This window comes from Anopheles moucheti, chromosome 3 (assembly GCF_943734755.1).
Source record: "Anopheles moucheti chromosome 3, idAnoMoucSN_F20_07, whole genome shotgun sequence".
NCBI lineage: Eukaryota > Metazoa > Arthropoda > Insecta > Diptera > Culicidae > Anopheles > Anopheles moucheti.
The window spans coordinates 74,044,588-74,069,802 of NC_069141.1; the positions used below are offsets into that span (position 1 = coordinate 74,044,588).

Here is a 25,215-nt window from a genome sequence, read left to right on the forward strand (position 1 = left end):
GTGGGTTTTTTTTGTTTCTGGCTTCGGAGGGTTAAATTTTAAGCTTTGCTGAGTTTGTAACATGTGTCTCTTTGGCCATTTATTGTATTTATTCTACACTCCAGCTTGGTGAACTTGGTTAAGCAATTGTGTAGTATAAAGCTTAGCTGAAATGAAAAGGAATCAGAAAATGGTGTAAATAAAGAAGGAAATGAAAAAGCAATTTTAACAGTCTGATAAGAGATCTGCCAATAGCTCGCATTTTTATAACGAAACTATTCAAAATATATAATACTCTAGCAAAAGTCGATACCACTTGTTCCTATTTTACTCACCTGAACAGGTTTTTACTTATCTTTATCAAATATAGGTAGTTCGATAACTTGGTCTTGTTTCCACAAGCATTCTCCACCATCCCTGCGGTCCTTCGCAATGTCGTACTACCATGAACATAAGGGGATTGTCCGGAATCAATCTCTTGACATGACCTACCCGAAAAGTACTGAGCTTTTCGAAGCGTACACACAGTACGGACGGATACGGATTTCTCAATTCCATACGGCAAATTTACAACATTAAAGGTAGAATTTTTTGTTGAAAACTGTACACCTGTATCCTCCATTGAGCTCATAGAGGATACTTTTTCTTTGTAGCAATTGTGTGTAGTAAGTTCTACAAATGATACAATATTTGTGAATGACGAATGGTAACACTTCAGCGGGAGGTTTTTACTCTGTACCACTATCGTTCTCCATCGGTGGTCTCGGTTGCTGTCGGCTTTTCGGATTGTCCGTGGGAGGGACTGTTTGGGAGTTATTTCTAACGGCGTTTACAGTACTACTCCCCCGGACCGGCTGTTTGGATTGTGCTGCGTTGTATGGTGACTGTGCTGGAGCTAGATGAGGATAGGAAGAGTTGGATGGAACGGTCGATTTCGCCGATGTACTGGGCGTTGATGACGGCATCAAACGACCAGCTCCACCACCCGTTGCTGTTTGACCACCCAGCGGTACGACAAGTGGACCAATCGGTTTTCGTATTCGTATTGTCTGCCGTACGTGTGTTCCACGTGTACCCTGATTGCTGGGCCCGTTTGTCTTTAAACGAGGTCTTCCCGGACCGCGCCTCACCTGTGCAACGGTAGCAACTGGTGCGGCCAGCGGAACTGCAGGCAACGATGAGACCGAAGGACCGCTGTCTGCTTGGTAAAGGATAAGGAAGAATAAATTTACAATAAACGTAATTAATAATTAATAAATATTCGTATTAATTGGTGTGTAAGTCTCCATCCAACTAACCTTTGTCCGAGGTAGCTTGTTGTTCGGTTGCTATCGGTCTGGTACTTCCCGAACCACCTCTCCTAGATCCGCGAGGTCTTCCCCGTTTACTAGCGCCACGCGTGACTGGTCGCGCTTTACTGTCCCGCTGTTCACGGTGCATGTCGAACGACATAGAAGATGCTGGAAAATCACAACTAAATGTTAACATCTTCCATACGAAATTATGCTTGTTATCTCGTTACCTTCATTGCTTGAATCGTCCAGTGCGTCCAAGGCTTTGTTCGTGTTATCACTGAGATTCGAACGTTCGCTTTGGGCCGGACTAGGAGCAGCGGAATCACCAAAACCACCTGGCTCATCACACGATGTTCCTGGCTCCACTGTTCGTTTGCGATCCTTCCCTGTCGGTTCTTTACCGGACAATTGTTTTTGTTTGCGATCTCGTTCCTTGGTCGATTTCGCCACTGGATCTTCCATTAATCTGCGTTCCTCCGTTTTCTGGCGATCTAATTGTGAAAAGATAAAAATATTATAGCACATCATTTGAAGATGGAGACTAGCGATCCAATTTTGTGCACCATCAGCACTTACATTTCAACTCGATTTCTTCATCGTCCAGCAGTAGTGAAACAACTTCTTTTGGTTTGAGCGTATCTGGTTTGAAATTATCCCCGTTGATAACCATTCGTTGAATCTGAAATGAATAACAAACGAAGTAAGTGATGTATCATACGATTCATTTCACGGATCGATCCAGAGACGGGTGTGAGTGAATCGGAATCGATTCTGAACTTTGAATTCATCGAGTTCGAGTCGATCCGTAGACCCAGTCGGTTCGGTGGTTCAACAAAGCATAAACCACTCCGTCCCGTTAGTGTAGCGAGTTCGGGTCGAGCTTACTGAACCTACTTGAACTCGAAGTTGTTACACCTATCGGGTTCGTTGAATTTATCGAACCTGACGGATTGACTCGAATCATTTCGGGTGCATTAAGGATAGCTACGGGACGGTAGGATCGGACCGACCAGCGCATCACTAGCATTTATACGCGTTAACAATATGAAAGATGCGCTTACTTCGCTTTTTTCACGCGCCCGTTGCAGTATCCTTTCTTCTATCGTACCCTTGCAGATGAGCCGATAGACTGTAACCTGCTTCGTTTGGCCTAATCGATGGGCTCGATCCATCGCCTGTTGATCCACCGTTGGATTCCAATCTGAATCGTAGAAAATCACCTATGATAAATGAAAAAAGACGTTTATTAGCAACATCGATAGAAATCATGCATTGAAAACAGAGAACGCTCACTTACAGTATCTGCTGCAGTTAAGTTGATACCTAAACCGCCAGCGCGGGTGGAAAGCAGAAAGACAAAAATGTCGGCCCGATTCTGAAAGTCGGCCACCATGTCTCGTCGCTCGGAAATTTTGCTCGAACCATCTAACCGCATGTAGCGGTGTTTTCTGTGCCACATATACTCCTAAAGTATTGAAATAATATAAATCCCAATATCATACACATACTCAAAGTGTTTTGTCTCTCCTCTTCTTACCTCTAGCAAATCGATCATTTTCGTCATTTGGGAATATATTAGCACACGGTGGCCTTGTTCTTTGAGGCGTGCCAACAATGAATCTAATACAGCCAGCTTGCCTGCATCAGACACGAGCGTCTGCTTGTCCGGAATGATAATATTCGACCATCCGTGTGGTGGATACGATGCGTGGACATGATCGCTAAGTTGCCGTTCTTGTGCCACCGTAGCTTCATTATCATTCCACCGTCGGTTGAAGTGTGACATCCTCCGTACCGCTGACCCAGTGCAACCGGCAGTGTTGAGTACTTTAGTGTGATTCCGACAGAGAAATTTCGGCATTGCTGTCGGTTCGTGCGGCAATACAGTTGATGGCCTTCGGCTGGGAACATAAGCGACCTCGGGCAACAAGTTTAATGGATGTCCAGGTGTTTGTTGCTTTCGGCTGCGCATTATACGGTGGTCTAGCGTTTCTGAAGTAAAATGCAGCACATGATCGCGGTGTGTATACACCGGAATGGGTGCGGTGTGGATAGTCCTGGTGAATAATAATCGCTCCATCGTTGTCCAGGGGAAGCATTGTGTCGTCCAGCGTTCAGCCGATGGTTCCAACAGCATGCAACGAGGATCTGTCCTCGTGTACGATTGATCATCTCTCCAAACCCAGCGAAAATGTAAAATCGTTATCCATTGCACCCATTCGGCGATCAGTTGATATCTAAAAATAATCTCTTTAATGAATGGATTCTTTCGAGAAAAAAACCTATTAGTGTCTTACATGGACGAGAACATATTTCTTCGTGCGATCTGCTCCACTTGCTTCGGCGACAAACCTCCTGCAAGTCGCGCACAGCTGAACGGTGCGCACCAATCATCATAATGCGTTGTCTTTGAAAGGGTTCTACGCACTTTTGAATGGCTCTTTTCTACAGGTACACTGGTATCGTTACTGTTTGCCCCAACCATGCGTCTTTGCACCAACAAAGCGTTAAATATATAGTATCTATTATGCAGCCAATGACGCTTACTCGGTACGGTGTGCTCCATTAAAAGTTGCCTTCGAAATATTGGCCGCTCGGACAACTCGTAGCTCCATTTCATACAGAACGGACTGCGTACATCGCGCCGCTCGAACAGCTCGGGATGATTGCACACTTTGCGAAATTGCATCACAAGGTTCATCAGATTAGAGGTAAAGTTACGATCGATCGACTGACCATCACCACTGCCACCACCAACCGTGGTAAGATGCAGCAAATCTTCGATGCAAATTTCTTTCTTTAGCGCTACGTACAGAAGCTTTTGGCGTGTCGTCAGCGGACAGTACACCATTATTTCGATCTTGTCCGACAGCTCGTTTTCGACGTCTTTCTTTATCCTTCGCAACATGAACGGCTTCAAGATCATGTGCAGCCTTGATATTTGCTCTGGAAATGACAAAATACAAAGAAAAACGCAAGCGGGCCAGCGAGTTTAAGCAAACGTAGCATACGAGAATTTGGCACACCGTCTATACCTACTTTCGTCTATACCCGTTTTGTTTTCGGCATGGCTTTCGATGTCCTTCGAAAACCATTCATTGAACTCTTCGTGCGAATCGAACAGTGTCGGCATAATGAAATGCAGCAATGCCCACAGCTCGGCCATACTATTCTGTATCGGTGTTCCGCTGAGCAACAGTCGGTTCCGGCAGTTAAATCCGAGCAGCAACTTCCAGCGCATTGAGCTGGAGCTTTTGATTGCTTGAGCCTCATCCAGCACCATATATTGCCACTTTATGCGATTAAAGTACTTATAGTCGGTGACTACCAGCTGGTAGCTAGTGATCACCACGTGAAAGCTAGCATCCTTCGTGTGCAGATGCTTCTGCTCCCAGAACTGGCGTAAAATTTTGCGTTCGTTCGGTGAACCCCAGTACGGTACGACGTTAAACTCAGGCACGAACCGTTCCATCTCTTGCTGCCAATTATGCAGGGTGGACGCAGGAGAAATGACCAAAAATGGTCCCCAAACGCCATAATGTTCGGCGATGTGACAAAGAAACGCAATCGACTGCACCGTTTTGCCAAGTCCCATCTCGTCAGCCAGTATGCCACTGATGCCTTGATCGTATAACTTCGCAAGCCACGCCACACCCTTCAGTTGGTATCCTTTTAACCGCCCGCGGAACATTGAAGGCTGCGGTAGTTCAGCGATTCCACTACTTGGTTCGTTCTTGCTCGCAGGAATTACATCCGCGGCGCTGACCTTCGACTCATCCAGCGATACATCAGCAGACTCATTCACTGGTGACGCCGAGCCCGTATGATCCATCACCACATCGAATTGATTCGTTCGGGCTCGCTCATTGCGGAACGCTTCAGTTGCATTCTTCTGCGCTAACTGTTTCATACGCTCACAATCGTAATTGTCGATGGCAGCTAGCCGCGGATTGCTTTCCTCGTCCAACTGCGAAAGAATCTTAAGTTGCTCCTCCGCCGACACGTTGCCCAGCTTGCGCGACATAAAGTGTGCGTACAGTTCTGTTTGGGTAATGAGAAAGTTAAGCTTTCGTTGCTGCCGTTTAGCTTCCACGATCTCTACATCCATCTTGCGCTGCTCCTCGGCCTCCCGTTCCATTCGGCGCCTTGTTTCCCGTTCGACCTTATCGTACCGCTTCCAGTATACCTGCATTTCACGCGTTAACCGTTTAGCTCGCCATACCGTGTCCTTCATCAGCTTCTGGGACTGCATTGCCTTTTGGCGGGCGACCCGCATGCAAAGGGCCGCCACTCGGCGACAATTCGTTATGGTGTCTTTGTGATTGTTCGCCTTAGCACGTTGCAGCTTACCCACTTCCTTCTTCGCCATCAGTTGCCACATTTTGCGCCGCCGAATGTTTAATGCTTCCGGTGTTTTCAAGCGCATTTTACGCCCACGTTTGCCTCCCACCGATGAACCTTGATTCTGCTCGGCTAGATGTTCAAAACTACTGCCATCCGAAAGCTTCGATGATACTGGACGGCCACGCTGTAGGTGTAGCAGCTTTTGCGCTTTCTTGTCTCCAAACATTGGTCCGCGAATCGACGAACTGGTACCGTCGGCGGAATAGCTGTTTCCCTCGACATCGCTTCGCTTTTTGGCATGTTTTAGCTTTTTCCTTACACCTTTCGTTTTGCCTGTGCCATGGTCAATTTTGCACTTTCGCTTCCCAGCTCCGGTACGTCGATGTTCGGGGAAAAGATCATTATCCGACAACAGGCCGGCACTGTAGTAGCCGTACTGTGAGTTCTTTGCAGTAAGAAAAAAATATTGTCTACTATGAATGAGGTGAACTTTGACGAGGCGACCACTTTGGCGGTAACTGGCTAGTTTGATTTTATCGTCGCCTTGCCAACGAACGCTACTTACATTTGGAGCATCTTTGAACCTAGCCCGAATCTTTTTCTCTCGTACATGTTCCTTCAGCATTCGTTGGATATATTCTTCCACGTCCGAGATATCGCTTTCTGTGTCCGTTTCGGAGAGTAGTAAATTTTTCAACCACAGCCGCTCAGATCCGACCGTACTGAAGTCAAACATACGTTCCCGATCTGTAAAGAGGACAGTAACAAGTACCATCAGTAATGCGCCTCCCACTGGGCGTCCGAGTGGGCTTGTTTACTTACAGGAGCGAGCCGCAGCTTGATGATAAAACTTGCTGCCAAACTCTTCGGATTCATCCGACGAGCCGGAATACTGGTTTTGCTCCTCATCGCTGGAGAAATCCGATGCTACGGCAGCGCTGAGACGTTGAGCTTGCCTCACATACCCCGCCATACCGAACGCCGACAGCATCCGTTGGGTGTGTAGAGACTTTTTCATGTTATTTCCACAGACCATCTCGCTTCTATCGCCGGCTGGGGGCGATTCCTTTTGAGCCATTTCTTCATTCACTGCGTTGCGTTCAATGGTTGGCGGTACGATGATTGATTTGCACCAAAAAATCACTAGAAGCTGTACGCGAGGTGCGCTTTATCGACCGGATTGCGGCTGCGAAAACGTACCCCTCGTACGGAAAGCGTGTGTTACCGAGTAAAATGTTTTGCCGTCATTTTTAGCTTTGCTTTGGGTTGTTTTGTTCAGGACAACGGGTTCGGCAGGGGAAGCGCGAAACGCAGGCATCGCGTTCGGGTTTGAAAGAACGTTGACAGCCTGATCAAGGTGGTTAGGTTGGTTGTGCGCACAAGGTGTTTTCGAACCACCTAGACCTGCAATCATCTTGAATTGAACGGAATGAAAAAACACAATTTTGAAACAAATGCTCTGGTGAATGAATTACCTTTTCTACAATCTGCTTCTAGCATATTATAAATTGTATGACTCAAGTTAATTGTATGTATACTGTACAGAATGAGGTAGAATGTCCGCTCTTCATACTTCATTTTATTCCACAAAGTGTAACCCCGTTGAATCGCGATAGGGATGTTCCACAATTTTAACGTGGTTATGAAGGTTGTACTTTTCTTTCAACTTTTCATACTTGTCGACGAAAAAGTTACTCTCGGGACAATCGACAAGCTTAACCAACGCTTGGCCCCATGCCTTTTCCGAGCTATTGTGCCCCATAATGGTGTTCCGGCCTGCGTACACCATTTGCCGAAGCAACAATATTGTTTCTTTTAAATGTTCCGTAATGACGACAGTATCACACCCTGCAGGAGTAGAGGAATTTTAAATTAGTTATTTTGCATTTCAAATGATTCCACCAAGGTAAGACGCAGATGGTACCTTTTTCTAGTACGGGAAATTCAACGTAATTGAACACTTCCTCCTCCTGCATTCCGGAATCTCCACCGAAACTGGTGCTCATCACCGAAAACGATGAAGCGTTGAGAAACATTTGTCTGTACAAATTGATCATCCTCTCGCGTGGATCATGATATTCGCTGTGTGGCACAACTTTGTTCCGGATGAATACCAGCTTCGTCGGAAGCTTGCTGTGCACTTGCGTCATCATTTCTGCCCACATAAGCGTACGCATTAGCCGGATGTTATAGTATTCTTCCTGCACGACAAAAATTACGTGACAAATTCGCAACAGTATCATCAGCTTCTTCAGCTCATCCTGTTCGTGCTGAATGAAGTCTTTTCTAGCATGGCCAAACACTGGCTCGCAACAGTCTAACAAAATCAGCCGATCCTCAGTGATGTGCATGCGAACTGTTTGGGGCAAAAGAAAAGCGTTAATACGGAAAGAATCACTTGCAGCAGTTGCCGATGCTTTATCATACCTTCATTTTCACCAGTAATGTTGATAGCACCGTGCACGGGAAAAATGCAATCCGTTTTGTTGTCACTCTGGTCCGGCGAGTAAAGATTTGTGTTGAGCAAATTCAGAACCGTAGATTTGCCAACACCAGGCATGCCTATGGTTCCAATCACGACATAATCTTGGTTGGTTTCGTGAAGAAAGTCTAACGTGCGGTAATTGATCGCATTATGGTTCTTCAACAATACCAGCGACCCATCCATGGGCGTGTAACTATACGGATCGGGAGCGGTTGTTGCCGGAAGTGTTTTCGATGGTGCTCCATGTCTCGAATCGCTACTCTTGGACGTACCAGCGATTTGGGGAGCAGCATTAGCTAGGATCGTTGGCGTTCTTCTGGGTGTTGCTGTCGAGGGGCCAGCAGGCGAATCATCCGTGGGTCGAGATTTAAGCAAAATTTTGGGCTGATGTTTACCACTCATTTCAAAGCAAATTTTGAGGCAATATTTTCGCCTGTTACAATGCAAAAAGGTTGCCCACGTTGTAGTAAACTGGTTACGCGATAGAAACGAAAAATTCTTCTTTAATCTGGCCACTTTAGTTCAAACTGTGCCACACTTGTCCGCATCATGTAAACAAACGCAATGTTTTCATTTTTTATTAAACCGCTGTCAAAGTCAAGAAATTTTCTAAGCAAAAGCTCGAGAAAGCTCTACAGCTGGTAAAATACAAATGACATACGTTTACTAATTTAAAATAATGACAGCTCTGAAAAATGTAAGTTCTTCAATTAATTGTGCGGATAAATTAAACTACTAAATCGTTAAGTTTCCTGTGTAAAACCAAGATTAACAACGAAAATCAATAACCTTCATGGAAACATGAATTTGAATCTGCGTTCGGGAGGACGATGCTCGGAAGGATTTATGTACTCCATAAGATGCACAATTAACTCACTATTGTACAGCGAATTAGCCTTGCCCAACTGCAACAGGCTGTTCATGTCATTAGAAAGACGCAATGGAGTGGCACTCGATTGTGAGTGGTATAAAAGACTTCTGCAGCAGACAGGTTGTACCCGCTAGTTCTAAATCAAGCATAGCTATCAGTGCTGTTTAGAAACTTCTGGATTTTTAATGCTGCCTACGCACTAGTTTCGGTCTACTTACTACAAGCGATCCTGACCACGTGCGAATTGTCGATCACAACTAAAAGTGCTGACAAAACCACCCGATTGGTTTTATGTGGAAGATCCTTTATTATTTTATAATAAAAATGGATAATAAGTCTATAATGTTTCTCTTGTAGAAAAAATCCAACATTCTATATTGCATACTGACTGACACAATGATCCAGTGACACAAACATGTGTATGTGTGTGTGTGTGAGTGTGTTGGTGAGTGGGTGTACGCGTGTGTTGTGAGTGTGGTCTTGTTAATGGTTGTGTTTCATCATAGTCGACTAGCTAATCGCAAGTTTATCTTTTGTGTTTTTTTTTCTGCTTATTCACGTTCGTTTAACGTTGCGAATATCGTTTTGCCCCTTCGCACATTTCCACATTGTTCCTTCTGCTGTTTTAAGACGTTTTTCATCAGTTTTTTTGTTTGTTTGTTTGCCATGAATAGCGTTCCCTGCACTCGTGTTGTAGTGAGAATATGATATCGATTTCCCATGCAGTACACGCTTCATTGATAAACAAATGTCCAGTTCATTCATCACGCTGGCACGCTGTTTGCCAGGGCCTAGGTTGTGACGAAGGGGGAACTTGTCATTTCGCCTTGATCCTTTGTTCAGTTCGTGTTTGATTTGTTCTGACATACAAAAGCTAAGTAACGAACCGAGCGAAGAAAAAGTTTAAAATGAAACAATTTTCAGCGCATAATTGCTCGCTAATGTTGCTATCGATCATTTTTTTAATAGCCATTCGCTACTGATTTTACACGCTCGTGAAATCGTTGGTTTTCGTTATCGTTATCAAACATGTTTTGGCTAATGTATATCTCCTTGGCACTCTCACTATCGCATTCGCTGTGGCTGCTCCTAGTGAACGTGGGATTGTGAATATTATAATAAATGTTTGCGTGTGTTTTTGCTTCCGTCAATTAAAACCGATTTTTCATTTGATTCTGGGCTTTTGTTTCTTATATGCAACACCACTCCTTTCCTGTTCTGGCTTTCTCCGTCACATCCACAAACTGGCTTGGTTCAAAACTTGCTGCAGATTAACATGGGGAATTTGTGTTGTAAAACTTATTTTCTGGCTATTGCATATTCGTGTTTCCGCTTCTCACTATATATTCGTGTTTAACAACTCTTTCCGCTGCACTGCTTTTTGCCCCGAAGCGATACAGCCGAAACCAAACACCTTTTTTTGACACGAGAGCTTTTGCTGGGATCTTACACCCGTTTCGACCGTTTTTGCAGTAGGGACACAGTGGTGCCGTGCAGGTATGGTGTGTTCGCAAACAGCTATCAAAACGGGGAACCTTATACACTATAAACCTAATCAACATTCATGCACAAACACGGAGATTTTCCCGCGTAATATGTGTGTGTGTGTGGGTTATGAGTGGTGTGGTGGTGGTGATTGATGATCTTGTTAAGCTATATTTTACTGTACGAAATGCCACTTCCGTATCGTGCGGAGCGTGTGGTGACGATTGATGCGAACACGTTTTCTTGAAGCCTGTTGCTGTTGAGGAGTTTTACTTTAAACTACGCTGTAACGTTGATTTTGTATCGGATACGTGAATGTCATTCTCAAAGAATGAGTGCGTGCACGGAGCACTGAATTGTGGCCACGCGTGGGTGTGTTTTGATGTGTGTACTTGATTTTTTAGACATATACTTGTTTTGTCACAAACCGTTCAATGTCCGCGGCACGTGTTGGGTGTACTTAACTGCTCCGCAATGGGGATTGTTTTGATTGGGATTGAACGAACTCGATCAATTGATACACGTTACTACACACGAGCGACGCGTGCACAAGTAGGATAATTGTGTGTATGTTCGGTGTAGCTGTGGTATTATTAGACGACTTTTGGCGCTCATCTTACACCGCAAAACATTAACTGGTTATGAATGGTTGCAAATAATTAATCGCGTATGTGGTTCCAGCGTCGTGTATTTGACGATTCCTAACCCGTCAAATGGGATCACAAATATTTAAATTTTAACAAACAACCGACACCTGTCGAAATGAAGATATTTGCTTTTATCATCTACTTGTTTTGCCCATTTTGTTTTGGTAGTAGCGGTAGTACACGGGTGCACGGGCACGCTGCTGATTGCGATTGGGAAAGATCAACACCAACCCACCGACATTTCAACTACTAACCGGCAAATACACACACATCAGTGACCATTTTTTTAGCTTTGTGATCGATTTAACAAACATTCTATTATTAACTTTGTTGCATTTGAGTGTGTGTGTGTGTGTTTTTTTGTTTTAGTGCAATGAAGTGCGGCGCAATGGACACGAATATTGCAATTGTTGCGACATTTTTGGTGCGGTTTTTTTTGTTGCAGCATTTCTTCGTGAATGGTGACTCCCTTTTCTTCGTATTAATGTGTTTTGTCTCTGTGTGTGTGTTTTTTAATATTCTATAGCTCCATTTTTCTTTATCCTTGCGGCATCTCGACCGATGATGCCAGCATGATGTAGTTTTATCCTTATTCAAAATCAATAAATGATAGAATTTCTCGCAGCAGTGGATTACGCTCTTGTTTCTTTTTTTGTTCTCTCACTCTCTCTCTCTCTCTCTCTCTCTCTCTCTCTCTCTCTCTCTCTCTCTCTCTCTCTCTCTCTCTCTAGTTTGACACACTCGTCCTAAACATTGCGTACTGACTATAAAGTGTTTTAGTAGAATGTTAGTAGACTGTTCTTGTTGGGCGTTAGAATGGGTTCGGTCAGTTAATAATCTATTTCGTTTTCAAGCAATCCTTTTGCGTCTGGTAAGCATTATAATGTCGGACAGGGATACACGATTTATGAAGTTTTCATGAGCTAAGGACGTATGTGTATGTTCTAGTTGCGTCATTTCGTTTAGTTTGTGCAAACATCAAATGATGAAAACACACACACATATGTGCATTATTGTGCAATACTGGCGTTTGTCGTGGCACAATCTCTTCCACAATCTGTAGATGTATGCCAGTAACATACACGTACAAGCGGTAGATAGTTTATCGTTCTGTTTTAGGAATAGTTTGATAGTGTATCTTAGTAGATTTAGCATTAGTTTTAGTCATCTATGGTCTATAAATAAAAAGATTTCACATTAACAGAGCAGTGTTCGTGCGGCCATGTTGATAGGATCATAATAATAAAAGACAATAGCCATTAAAGGTAAATTTACTAGCAATTACTTAACCAAGAGTAAGGGCATTCTTGAACAAGCTCAATACATAACAAACGAAAATGAACAGAATCGCTCGTTCGTAGTCTAACGCAGTTAATATTAAGTCCGCAACCCGAGAAATGTTCGTTAGAAAACGATTGAATGCAGTCATCGAAGACCAGAAAGGTTCGAAGAGGATAAACTGATGGGACCAGATCCATATAAACTATAATGAGTTGATCAAATTCACTGGAGAACTCTATCGAAACCAGTTTAACGGGTGAATACCTAGTAGGAAACGGTTAAATGGGGGATTGTAAGCCATAGGTTTCATTTCTTCAAATATCAGAAAACCACCCGTTTCGTTCAATAGCACATGGTTTGGCTGACTAGCTGATCCAGTGATAACAACGAAAAAGAGCATGGGTTTGGCTGAAAAAAATAAAAATAATAATTAATATTTAAAAAAAACTACATAAATGTAATAAATAAATTTCAAAACAATGAACGTTGCTTAGCTGTGGACCTAATAAAAACTGTACTCGGCTTTATGTCCCTATACTGTACCAGGTACTGCTATAAACCATAGGTGTTGTGGATTGACTAATGTACTAATAAGTAAACTTTCTATGCTATCTTTTTCATGCGCTAGTACGCTTTGCGACGCAATGAGATCAGCTACAAAATTAAATATTTGAATTAAAAAAAAACTACAGAAAAAATGTTATCTTTTTGCATTCGATTTGCAGTGCACAGTTGGGAAATGTAGCAACTTGGAACAGTGAAGCACTTTTTTCTAAATTTGTCACGTCATGTAACGTCATATGCAAACCGAAACTCTGCCGGACGTGTGCTAAAACTACCGTGTTACCACGCGTCCTGTATGTTGCAAGGGTAGGTGAAGCGTGATACGAAAAATTTGTTTACAGTATGTCGGTTTCATAGACTTTGTTGGTTGTTTTGGTAAGGTGCGGCGGCAAGGAACCAGTATTTCCATTCGCACCGATCACACCGTCCATCGAATTTGGACCACCGGTGGAGCTGTCGCTGCCATCCTGATGCTCGACATTGTTTACCGTCGGCGCCGTAGTATCGAAAGGCATTGTAGCGTCACCTCCGCCACAGAGATTTTTCATGGACCCACTGACGGTCATGTTGTAACCCATCTTCACCGGCAGGTTGGACTCGCTACCGGTCTTCTTGATATCGTGGTTCATCGTTGTCGGCGCCATCGGTACGGCATTTTTGCTCATCTGCTGCAACCGCTGGTACTGTTCCTGCAGCTGCCGCTGCTTCTTCAGCAGCTCCTGGTGGCGCAGCTCTAGCGCCAGTTGACGCTGCGAATTGTCCGAACAGACGGATTCACTGCCGGAATCGGTACCCTCGGATGTGCGCTGTTGCTGCTCGCAGTCGGACAGCGTCACCACCGGCTGCTGGCCACGGTGATGCTGTGGTACGTGCGGACTAGTTGGGCTGGCCAGCGGGCTGCGCGAACTGGTACGTGGTGGGGGCGGCGGGGGTACTCGCTTGTTGTTGACCTTCGACAGCAGCTCGGCGTTGCGTTCCGGAACGGGCGGTTTGCCGGTAGTCGGACGGGTCGGTTGCGGCGGACTCGTGTCCGTATCCGAACCGCTCGGATACGAATGAAGCCGCCGGAGACCGACGTTGGAGGATACGGGCTCGGAGGGGTATAGTTGCGACTGGGAGATTTTAGTCGTGATGCTGTTTTGCAACGTTTGAGAACTATCGTCTGATGTGGAGTCGTCCGGTCGATGCTGGTGGTAATAGGAAAACAGCAATAAGTTATTGCATTTAATTATATTTTAGAACATTAACAACATTCCTAGTGGAGCACAATAAAGAGTAAATGCGTGAAACTGAGACCATGTACCAATACAACGAAAGACGACTGAAACACACAAAAAATAGCAATTCAAAAAGTAAAAAAAAGTAAAAAGGAACCAAGAGAGGATAGAAGAAAGAAAAAAAATATTACAAATAGTATAAACAAAAGTATAAATAACGAACAACAAGAGAACGAAACCAATAGATACATATATTAACACAGAAATCGAACATAAGAAAACCAAACACTATTTGGCAGAACATAAAAATAAACACCAAACAGTGAGAAATGTTGAGCGTGTGTGAACAGGACACACACACAGCTCTGTTGTTTTACCTCGTTGACACCGTTCGGCGGTTTGGCAAAGGTTTGCAGCTCATCTAGCAAAGCATCGAGTGCGTTTTCTGGGGCGATTCCTCCACTGGTAACGACTGTCCCCAGACGGGGACTTGGGATTGGCTACGTTCGTAGGACGGTCGGTCAACGCAGCACAGGATTAGAGGGTTGGCGAGATGGTGGTCGTAGCGAGTATTTGAGCGCGATATGAGCGAGCGAACGGACGAGCGCGAAGGATAACACGCGAACACAGTGCATAGATTTTTGTTTGTACGGATTTTGATTGATTTGAAATGTGGAAAAGAAATAGTATTTTCAGGTAGAGAGAAAGAGAAAGAGACAGAGAGAAAGGCACAAAAATTGGAAGAGATAAAGAGAAAATATGTTTCTTTAAGTTTTATACAATTCGCTTGGAATAATTATAGACACAGTGCTTTCTCACACAGCCATATATAAAAAGGGAAGAAAACAGCGCTAGCTAATAAAAACGTTTAACGGAAAATTCAGAACATAAAAAAAATCATAAAACGGAAAATGTGAAAACCTAAAATAAAACAATTACGTTCAACGTAACGGTAATGGGTTGCTTTCGAACTTTCGGTGTGTGAAAGAAAAATTTGAATAAAAGTAGTTCTGCACTTCTTTTAGATTGCTGTGAGAAACTCCTCAAAACACGTTCCTGCTTATGGCCAATCGACATACTCTATATCCAATCTGCGCGTATTAACGTTACGTGGCGTACATATTAAGCGAACATATTTGGAATTGCATCCAAAGTTAGTAAAAACACATGTATATATATATATATATCTCTTGTACAACTCTACTCAGCTATACGTTAATAAAGATAAAACGAAAACCAAAAGAGTCGTGGATGGATATGCCAATCGGGAGGGAAGAAGGATTGGCTTGTTTGGCCATTTTGTTTTTGGTTTGTTTGTTCATCGAAATTTGTGTCCGAATTGTATTGCCTGATTTGTAACAGCTGTTACACAGCATATATAGTAGTGATGTTGCCAATTTGATGGTTAGTAATATTTAGCAGTGACTGGTGGTTGTTGTAGTAACTTGGCAAAGCAACATATGAACCGAAATAAATGATGGTGCCAGTGTTAGAGCTTACGAAATGCCAATGCAAATTGTACTTGTATTCTGCTACTTGGAGTTCTGTGTGTACTAATAGATGACGTACTCTTTGCTCTTTAGTATATTTGTTTCGAGATTCTTTAGTGTTTCAGGCGGTAGTCGATACTGCATCTTTAAAAAATGCTCTTCTTGAGCATCTAAATATTTCTGGAATGTTCACATTATTGTGAACCATTTATCAAGGGTTTTATTTAAAAAATAACGATGGTATTTCATTTTCAACGGAAATCTACCGACCCACAAGATGTCGCAGATGTGTTATACTACACCTAGTGCAGCGGGCCGAATTAGTTGCCTAATGTAGGTCAACAAGTAATTTTTGTCGAGGGAAAGCGTCAGAATAAACGAATATAATCTACTTTTTATAAACAGTTCTAGTTTTCGAAAGAGTAGTTTCGACTTGTTTTTTTTTCAAAGTTGGAGTCATTAGTCATGTTGAACTCAGGAAGATCTGGAGTTAGACGTAATCTCATCAGATCCTGAAACTGCATTGAATTTCAGGTCTACTTCGGCGCACTCTAGATCGACTAGAATAAAAAATAGCTCCGAATCATGCTCCAAAACTTTCAAACTCAAAATTGATTCGTCCTCAAAGGTTTGCTTCGTTTTACTTCAATCTTTCAAGCGTTTCAAACGTAGCGAAAGTGTAACGGCAATATGGGTAAGGTAAATATATTGAGATGTTTTGTTTAATTTGTTTAGTAGACAGTGTACTACTAACAAAATGATTACGCAAAAAAAAGTTTATTCGGTATTTTTCAATATGATTCCTCAACTGTTTCCGAATTAAAAACAAAATTTCTTCTTAAACAAGGCTCTAAATCAATTTCCCAATGAAATTCTCGTAACAAAAATCAGAAGAACTTTGTTAATTAAATCGTAGACAATGAATGTTTACTCTTTAAATTGTAAAAAACAAAACTATAATTAATTTTTCTTCAGGTTAGAAACTTAAAAAAAGAAGAGAAAAACCATTTCAATAGACAGTAATGTGCGATATTGAATGACATTATTATACTATGAAGAAAACAAACAAAAAACATTAAACAAAACAATCAATTTGAACAGCTTCAAAGCTTAACAACACAACGATCACGGTGATGACAACGTTGGTCAATTGAGGTGGTTAGGGGAAAGAACAAACGTGATATATCGATAGTGAAATATTTTAATGAGCAACATTACTGTGTGTAAGTGTCATGCATAATTGGTCTACAGCTCACACTACTATGTGTTTGCAAGGGCCGGTGGGCGAATGAAACGTGTGAAATAGCGGAACAAAAGTAATACTAAAACATGTTTTATCGTACACTTCAGCGCGCGACTGAAGGACGGTTAGTGTGCCATTCCGTAACATACTAACGTACCCACCAAAAGACTCAGAGTGGCAAACGAAAACGAGTAGGAAACGCAACAGTACTTGTGATACACAGTCAGCAAACTATTCATACAGAAACAAACTATCACATCGAATTTAGGGACAGGAATTTTAGACAGATGCCAACGCAAAACGGCCTGGCGGCAGAGGGAAACAAGAAGGTTTGTTTTGTTGGTTGAGTACATTGCATTAGTTAAACGGTTCGAAGGCTTTGCTTTTAGTAGAAAATGCTTTTTTTTTGTTGGTTTTGTTTTGTTTGCTGGAACACCTTATCATTCCGGGTAATACTGAGCGGGAGTTTTGCGGGGATATATTGTGTGGGAAACAGACAAAACAGCGATGGAAAGTTGGAAGTAGACGAATGGACAACGAGACGGAAAATTCGTGGTGATTGTATACCGATAAATAAATAAAAAAGACATCCACCAGCTTTCATACAATTACACAAACACACGCATCCCCACACACACACATACACGCACAACAAAACAACACACTCACATCTCCTCACAGTGTATTTTAGGAATATTGTTGCGTAAAGCATTTGTTACGATTGTTGCGAATGTTGCTTTTGTGGGATTGCGCTTGCGACAATCTGGTATATTTTGTGCGATGAAGAAGATTGTAGTATAAGTAGTAAGTGGTGATGAGTGGTTGGAGGATAATCAAAGACCAAATGGTATACAGAAACACCGAGCGTAGAGGAAAAGAATGCGTAGAGAGCAGTTAAGGTTATGTAGAATAGAGTTTCTGTGAAATTAAGGTGTACAAACTTATAACAACTGAACAGAAAGTACTTGCACAAGCAAGCTGCTTGGATTAAAACAATAAGTAATAGTATCACAGGAATATTATGGTTCCGCAATCAATGTCAACATACAATATATTAGGAGACTAATAAAAAATTGGATATCACAAACACACCAAACTGAATTGCACAAGCGAAGATGATAATCGCACGCGACTGATATTGAAACACTAACAACTTTACTGACTCTGTAACAATAGACACAGATTCGCGTGCACGGTTTAGTGATCGTTACAGAATAAAACGATTGTTGTAGTAGATTGTTATTTAAGATTACTAATCATAACTTCCATTTCCTATTTTATAATTCGTTAGTTCAGGATTTCGTGAAATATTGAATTTTATAACACAATTCTTGATAATCCAACGCTATATACACAACACCAACATCTTTTTGAATCTTAACTCTTGTATAACACAATCACTAAACTATGCACGCTAATGTAACCAATATATAACTTTACAAAACCATTGAAGTGGTGTTTGTGTTTTTTTTCAATATTAACCGCTACGACTGCCTTATTCGCTTGCGCAATTCAGTATAGTGTGTGTTCCTTCTATTCCATCCCTTGCGGAACCCTGCAAATGGCAAATGGAGAATAATAGATAATAAACAAATTCCAACGAATAAGACAACTGAAATGTATTCCAGAGTGTACGTTCCAGAGAGCATGTATTTTTGAATGAAATTGTGAACAAATTTTTGGAATGCAAGTGTGCTTGTGTGTACTGCAGCAGAATCATTACAAACATAGAATATATCAGGAGACCAATATATATAAATATATATAGACGTGGCAATAGAAGAAATAGGCAAAATCTGTGTGTGGTGGTGGGTAGTAGAGAAGGTAGAGAACGATTGATTTTGTGAGAAGATTTTGATATGCAAATTTTGTTTGCTTTTGCTCTGCATCATACGGGGACATTCGTGAAACAAACGTTGAGGAGTACAAAACGAAAACAAAAAAACAAACAAGAGGAGTAGAAAGTAATATGCGTCGAAAGAACAAAAAGGAAGAAACTATTGTTTTTTTTTTTGGATGTTGATTATTTAAGTAGGAGCATAATTTACTCAGTGATCGCCTCTTTGAAGTTAGAACTCCATCGCCAGTTGAACTATAAAACACAAAATTATATGAATGCACATTTTAGCATCGATTCTTCTCTCAAACTATGTTGTGGGTTCGTAGAATTTAAAAGGGAAAGGAAATTGGGGGATGATGTAACGGTCGAACGTTCTTGTCGATGGAAATGTTGGGAAATGAGACAGGGGGAGAGGAGAGTCGTGAGTTGATGGCATGGAGAGTACTTTGTTTTACAACAACTTGACCGTTTGCTCAGGTTAGAGATATAATTCAGACGCTGCTATTGCTCCCGGTGTTGGGAAGTCGAAGGAAAACAGGATGTTTTGAGCAGGTGTCATACACAAAATGGAGGACATCGAGACCGTGTACAAGGCTTGCACGGGAGGTAAGTATTATGGGAGGAAGATGGGAGAGAATAACCGTCTGAAGAAACAAATTAGTTGATGTTAATGATATACATGTTAAAAGAAGAGCTGTTTTTGGGTTTGCCAATTATGCAGAGGAAGAAAAAGGTAGGTAGGTACGGTTTTTTTTTCTCCAAAGGTAATGCTATAGTGAGTTTTAACACGGAGTTTAAACAGTTTTCTATTTTATACGGTTCGAATTAGTTAGTTGCTGATTATTATGTATGGAAAGTATAAGTTTGCATCAAATTGCGACGATTAGAAAGAAAAGAGAAACCAACAAACAAAACGTATCATAAAACACAGGGGTAAATGGAAAGGATGATTAAATTTACATCTCGAATAAACTGTGCCAGAAATATATGAGTAAAAGGTGAAATCGTGAGAAATGGAAGATAAACAACGAACAAAAGAAAAATCAGTTCGGATAACAAAATCTCCAACAGATGGTATGTAGATTTTTGTATCCTTGGGTCCACAATAAGCATGCACTGTCCTTACAATTAATCGTTTTGTTTTGTTAGAAGCAGCTGTTGGTCATGATGATTTTACTTGATTATTATTATTATTATGTGTATGATTTTATTATTTATAATTCTTTTCTAAATCTTACCAAAACTAAATCAAACTAACACACAACAAACGGTAATGAAAACATGGGAAAACAAATATAAGCTTTTAATAAGTAATAATAAACATAAAATTCTGACAATGTAAAGGCTGTATACTAATGCACAAATTTAGTCTCCCTCAGCTTGGCACAAGAAACGTACCTTAATTGCTTCGATTGAATGTAGAAAATGAATAACTAATTTAACAAAACCAAACGCACACACAAACACAAAGAAAGTTACGTATTGATAGTAGAGGAATAGCGTTGTGATTAAGATAGGGATTGATGGAGCTTTACAATCACAAGTAGCGACAATGCAATGTCTGTACATTGAACCGTACGGTGTTATTTGTATGTTTTAAAAAAAACTTTTCTTCTATGAGCAAATGTGTGCCAAAGGCCACAGGGGGCAAGCGTCTTAGTATATGCGTTACATAGATTGCACTTTAAAGCCGCTACAGTATTTGATCTTTTTTACGCTGTGTTTATTTGCCAAACCACATGATAATGCGAATAAACGACGTTAAACAAATTTCAAACCAAAGCTACACATACAAGTTCAAATGAATTGTTCAGATAATAATCAATTACTGAGCGCAGTAAGAATATCATGCCAATGTCCAACAATGCAGCGCTGATTTTGCTAATACTTAAATGGGTTTCCTGTTTTACATTAGCAATATGACAAAAATGTGGAAAATATTGAACTTTAGCATGTAAAACATGTTTAATCCCAGCGAGAAGCAATACTGCCAAATACTGCCACATGTAATATGTTTTTTTCTTTTACAATTGTGAGAACATCTTCCGAATTTCAAACGTCTTCAAACACCAAACAATAATGGCCAAATTTGAAACATTTTAAAGTATACAACATATACCCAAAATATGTGATCGATGAGTTAAACACGCTTAAATACATTGAATTATTGGTATTTTAAAAGCGGTGTAACAAACAAACAGTGCCAAATAATGTGTGGCAGTGGTGGTAACAGCTGAGAAGACGTGATAAAAATTGCAATTGAAAGGATAGCAGCTTAAAAATCCATGTACCATGCTTTTGTTCAATATTTGTTTAGTCAACAAGACTCAGAATTAGAACTCATTACAACTTACCCTCAATTTACTTAACGCGATAGTTGAGTACGGGTAAATATATTAAATTTTTTAATAAAAATTGTATATTCATATATACTCATTTCATTTATTTTGTTTAAATTAACATCAAACAAGTTTTTTGTTTCAAGTACTTAGTGAATCATCAATAATTCGTTATTGCCTCATGCCTTAAATACTGTACTCAAGGTTTGTCATTTATACCCAATAAAACACAATAATCTGCTTCGAAAAACAAACGTACACAGCTATTAGAATTGAATTCCCGATGTGCACCATTATGTTTGGTCAACAGAACCATAATAGTACAATTATTACAAGATTTACACCGAAAACTAGCTGGCAAAATTCACAAATCACTGTGCAAAATATTACTTCTCGCTGGGTATCATATAGAATATGTTATCAACTTAGCTGAATTGTTAGAAATTAGCAGGACTACTTCTGCGACAAACTGAGACAAAGATAAACAGACAGGCAGGCAGAGAGAAAGGTGAGAACAGGGATAGCAAGTAGGACTAATTTAGGAGGATTTGTTTTTTTTTTGTTCAATAATACCATACTAAGCATAGCGAGTATGAGAGAAAAGCAAACGAAAGGCAAACGTAGAAAACAGAGAGAAAAGGTGGAAACGAAAAGATGAACCAAACAAATCGAAACCAATAGCGAAGGACGGCTTCGAATGGTATTAACTAGACTTGGTTTTTATTGGCTATTGTTGCTGTATTTAGTTGTTTAAGATAAGGGATAGAAGTGTTTGCTAGTAAGTAGAGAAATGGTAGCAGAGGTAGAAATGTTACCTTGTTCACGTTGTTGTGTGTTTCCGGCGGTTTGATCGTTTCGTCCGTGCCCGTCGTGTCGGGTATGGGTAATCGTTGCTCCTGTACGCTCGCAAGTCTTTTGCCACAAGAAAGTGAACGAAACCCGGCAGGTAGGGGGGACAAACAAAACGTTTGAGTAACGCGACCGCAACCAACAGTTGTTAAAGCAGTGTGGGAAATATGAATATCAAAATCTACCTTTTAAGTGTTACAAGCGTGCCGGTTAATTTTTTACATCGCCTCAGAGCATTTTCTAGCCGATCGGGTTCATCCTTGAGGAATGCTTCCTCCCGGCAAACGTGTTCCATTTCGTTGGAAATGAGGTTTCTTAACCCTTGCTGCAAAACTGGGAAACGCATTTTCAGCTCAGCTACAGTTTTACTGCAAAACGAATGGGAATTTTAGACTATGGTGGTGAGTTTGCTTATTTCCCCTAACCAGCATCACAGCATTACCTTGCACGACTGAGTACTAGCGCCATATCTTCGACGGCAACCATATTGACGCGGGTTCGTCTGTTGATTACTTCACCTCTTAGACCTTCAACCGATGATTCCAGGTCGGCCAAATCTTTTTCCAATCGGATCACTTCTTGTTTATAGATTTCTTCTTCTCTAGTAAGAGTTGTCTGTGAAGTACACAAAGTTTACGTTTTCGTTCAAAGTTTGCTTCAACTCTCTGATGGGAGTTTTAGACCCAGACAATGCACACTAAATTCCCTTCTTACCCTTTCCTTATCGCCTTGGCCCCAAACGAAGCCTGAATTAGACAGCAAGGTTGCACGTATTCTCATGAACGTGTCCTTAATGTCCTCTCGTACAGCGACAGCCTGTGTTTGCGTTAACCGACGCAGTGTGCGGACCTCCGTTCGCAGATCCATAGCTTTCTTTTGTAAGCCACGCAGTTGATTATACACTTCCGGTGCGAGTGTTAGATCTGTACGGTACTGGTTTCCCGCTATCATTACCAGAGGCTTTGGAGGTGGTGGTGGTTTTAGTCGATCGCGTTCTAAAATGAATGAGAAACGCATTAGAAAAACATTATCCAGCCAGTGTACATCGTACACATCCTACACTTACCCTGTGATGAGGTTCTTGGTAAGGTTGAAGATTTAATCGCCGGCTTAGGAGGTTTTGTGTCCGCTGCAAATGGGAATTAAAGGTGGTACATTAAGATTTGTAGTTCACGTTAAACTGTCCACTCTTAGACTACAGTACGTACCGGAATGCTGTGGGCTGTGAGATTTCGGCACACCTTGAATGTCGTCACTGAAGGAAACAGACTTTTCAAACGAAACCGATTTGTCTGTAAAAGAATATTAACAAAAGCACGATGAACAATTACCAAACGGACCGCGCGTTACAGTTAATGCTGACAGTGGGAGGTCGAAAGATAGATAAAAAGTAACTTTGCTATGCTTCTGTTGCTATAACCGGAATAAAAGAATTGGGATACGCTAGCTTGAAACTTGCTTAAATTTACTTTGTTGCGAATGTCACGTATTTTTTGTTAGTTTCCCATTAAAAGGTTCGTGATTGGAAGAAAGTTTTTAAAATTTATAATCGCGGCTTATGCTGTATAAAGCATGCTACATAAAACAGTATGAACGGTATAAATATTTGTTAATTTGAAACGTTCGGAATCAGTAATCAATAACATTATTATCATAAAGAGCAAGTAACTTGCAAACAACAGCTATTTACAAAAGCTTCCGTATGAGTGGTATTATATTACACTAAGTACAGTTGTTGTTACTGCATGTACTCCCTTAACTACTGTTATGCATTATTAACAGCAAAGCATGTTAGAACTAAAAAGAAATAATTTAACGCTTTATTTTGATGTTTTCAACCACATCATATAAATACCTATAAAGCACGCCAATCTGCCTTTACTAGCGTAACGGTTGCCCGTTACCACTACCTTTAAATCAAACGTATGATGCAAGAATGGTTTACTATGAAAATTCGCAATAAATGTTAATGTTTTGTACATTCGCCTTAAAACTAACACCGATTGAAAGATATAGAACTAAGATTCTAATGGTCTAGAAAAACCAAAATTACACATTTATCTATTCTATTCGCTTAAAAATGGTAAAAATGGAAAAGCCGTACATCGTAATACTGAGCGTGTAAATAAATGAATTATGTATGGTTAATGGAAGCAGGACGGATGGACAGGATGAATATAACAAAACAGGAATTGTTATTGTACACGTTTTTTTTTCTTTTCCCGGCCGACCTAAAACGTGGGACGGATGTGGATCGAACGAGAGAGAGGGGAACATTTTGTCAGGAAACATGGGCATATTTTTTCGATATAACTGAACTTACGACATGTTGATTTTCCCAATTTTGGTGGTTTTTCGCGCGTGCAAACTGTACCATCTCCAGTAGCTTCAGCTAAATGAGCGTGTGTTGTGTGTGTGTCATTGTGATTGTGTGGCGGAATGAGGATTGTTTGGAAAGTAAAATACATATACGTAAATACATATGCTGATGAGCGGATGAGAACTGGTTAAAGAGATTATTCGATTTATGAGCATTGCACAACCTTCGTATGCGCAACCAGTGATGAGTGATTATGGGTGAGAAGCGGTTGAGAAAGAAACAATCCATTCTTATCAATTACTGGCAACAACCAAGAAACTTTAAGTTTTAAGGTTCGAAATTGGAAAACCGATTTGTACAATGGGGATTTTGTTTAAAATAATTGATAAACATGGCTACGTAATTACTGACTTTTCATCTCTTAACAACACTTACTGTAGGTCGTTTCAATTGCATTCTTGTAAATAATGAATATCCAATCTATTTGTTTTTCTGCAATACCGAAACTAGCCAAATCCATTCAAAAGAACATCGTATAAAATGAAGTGAAGAAAATTACTTGGACACTCTCTAAAATGAGGTAATAATGACTAACCAATTGACATCAAAAGAAAGAAAAAAACAAAACAATTCAATACAACCGATAAAAACCGAAACCAATTCAAATACCACCAAACTCACAACCATACAACCAATATAAATAAAAAAAAATCCAAAAACAAATACAAACAAATGCCAAAGCTATTTATGTATGCAAAACTGGTCCAAACACACGTACAAGCATATCAAGTATTATTTAAAAAGAAAACATGTTGTTTTATAGAGCTCAACCAACACAATTGCCAAAGATATGCAACAAACGCAAAGCTACGGGAAGCCACCTACGACATCGCTGTCAACGCAGCAATAGGTAACGTAGACTGGTCAAAATTGGAAAACGTAACGATTGATCCAACAAGAATAGCC

General features: G+C 40.9%; 3 protein-coding genes across 3 annotated transcripts in view; all 3 read right to left on the reverse strand.

The window, feature by feature from the left end:
* Positions 1–493: 493 nt before the first annotated feature.
* Positions 494–6,848, reverse strand: LOC128303407 (chromatin-remodeling ATPase INO80). The gene is made up of 11 exons (XM_053040349.1): positions 6,441–6,848; positions 6,184–6,365; positions 4,314–6,063; positions 3,572–4,220; positions 2,812–3,511; positions 2,572–2,739; positions 2,336–2,494; positions 1,851–1,953; positions 1,502–1,765; positions 1,278–1,439; positions 494–1,177 (listed from the first exon to the last, which is right to left on the reverse strand). Exons 1-11 carry the CDS (start codon positions 6,694–6,696, stop codon positions 708–710), a joined length of 4,863 nt encoding a protein of 1,620 aa, XP_052896309.1. The 5' UTR covers positions 6,697–6,848; the 3' UTR covers positions 494–707.
* A 349-nt stretch (positions 6,849–7,197) lies between these two features.
* Positions 7,198–8,629, reverse strand: LOC128303405 (nonsense-mediated mRNA decay factor SMG9). The gene is made up of 3 exons (XM_053040347.1): positions 8,046–8,629; positions 7,543–7,974; positions 7,198–7,466 (listed from the first exon to the last, which is right to left on the reverse strand). Exons 1-3 carry the CDS (start codon positions 8,503–8,505, stop codon positions 7,198–7,200), a joined length of 1,161 nt encoding a protein of 386 aa, XP_052896307.1. The 5' UTR covers positions 8,506–8,629.
* A 4,262-nt stretch (positions 8,630–12,891) lies between these two features.
* Positions 12,892–25,215, reverse strand: part of LOC128303001 (coiled-coil domain-containing protein AGAP005037) — a 29,095-nt gene continuing 16,771 nt past the window's right edge. The window contains exons 12-20 of the mRNA XM_053039852.1: positions 24,253–24,315; positions 23,138–23,221; positions 22,996–23,058; positions 22,644–22,924; positions 22,372–22,544; positions 22,115–22,297; positions 21,896–21,992; positions 14,483–14,668; positions 12,892–14,138 (exon numbers count right to left, since the gene is read on the reverse strand). Of these exons, the coding sequence (XP_052895812.1) occupies positions 13,287–14,138; positions 14,483–14,668; positions 21,896–21,992; positions 22,115–22,297; positions 22,372–22,544; positions 22,644–22,924; positions 22,996–23,058; positions 23,138–23,221; positions 24,253–24,315 (1,982 nt within the window). The 3' untranslated portion in view covers positions 12,892–13,286. The remainder of the gene's footprint in view (positions 14,139–14,482; positions 14,669–21,895; positions 21,993–22,114; positions 22,298–22,371; positions 22,545–22,643; positions 22,925–22,995; positions 23,059–23,137; positions 23,222–24,252; positions 24,316–25,215) is intronic.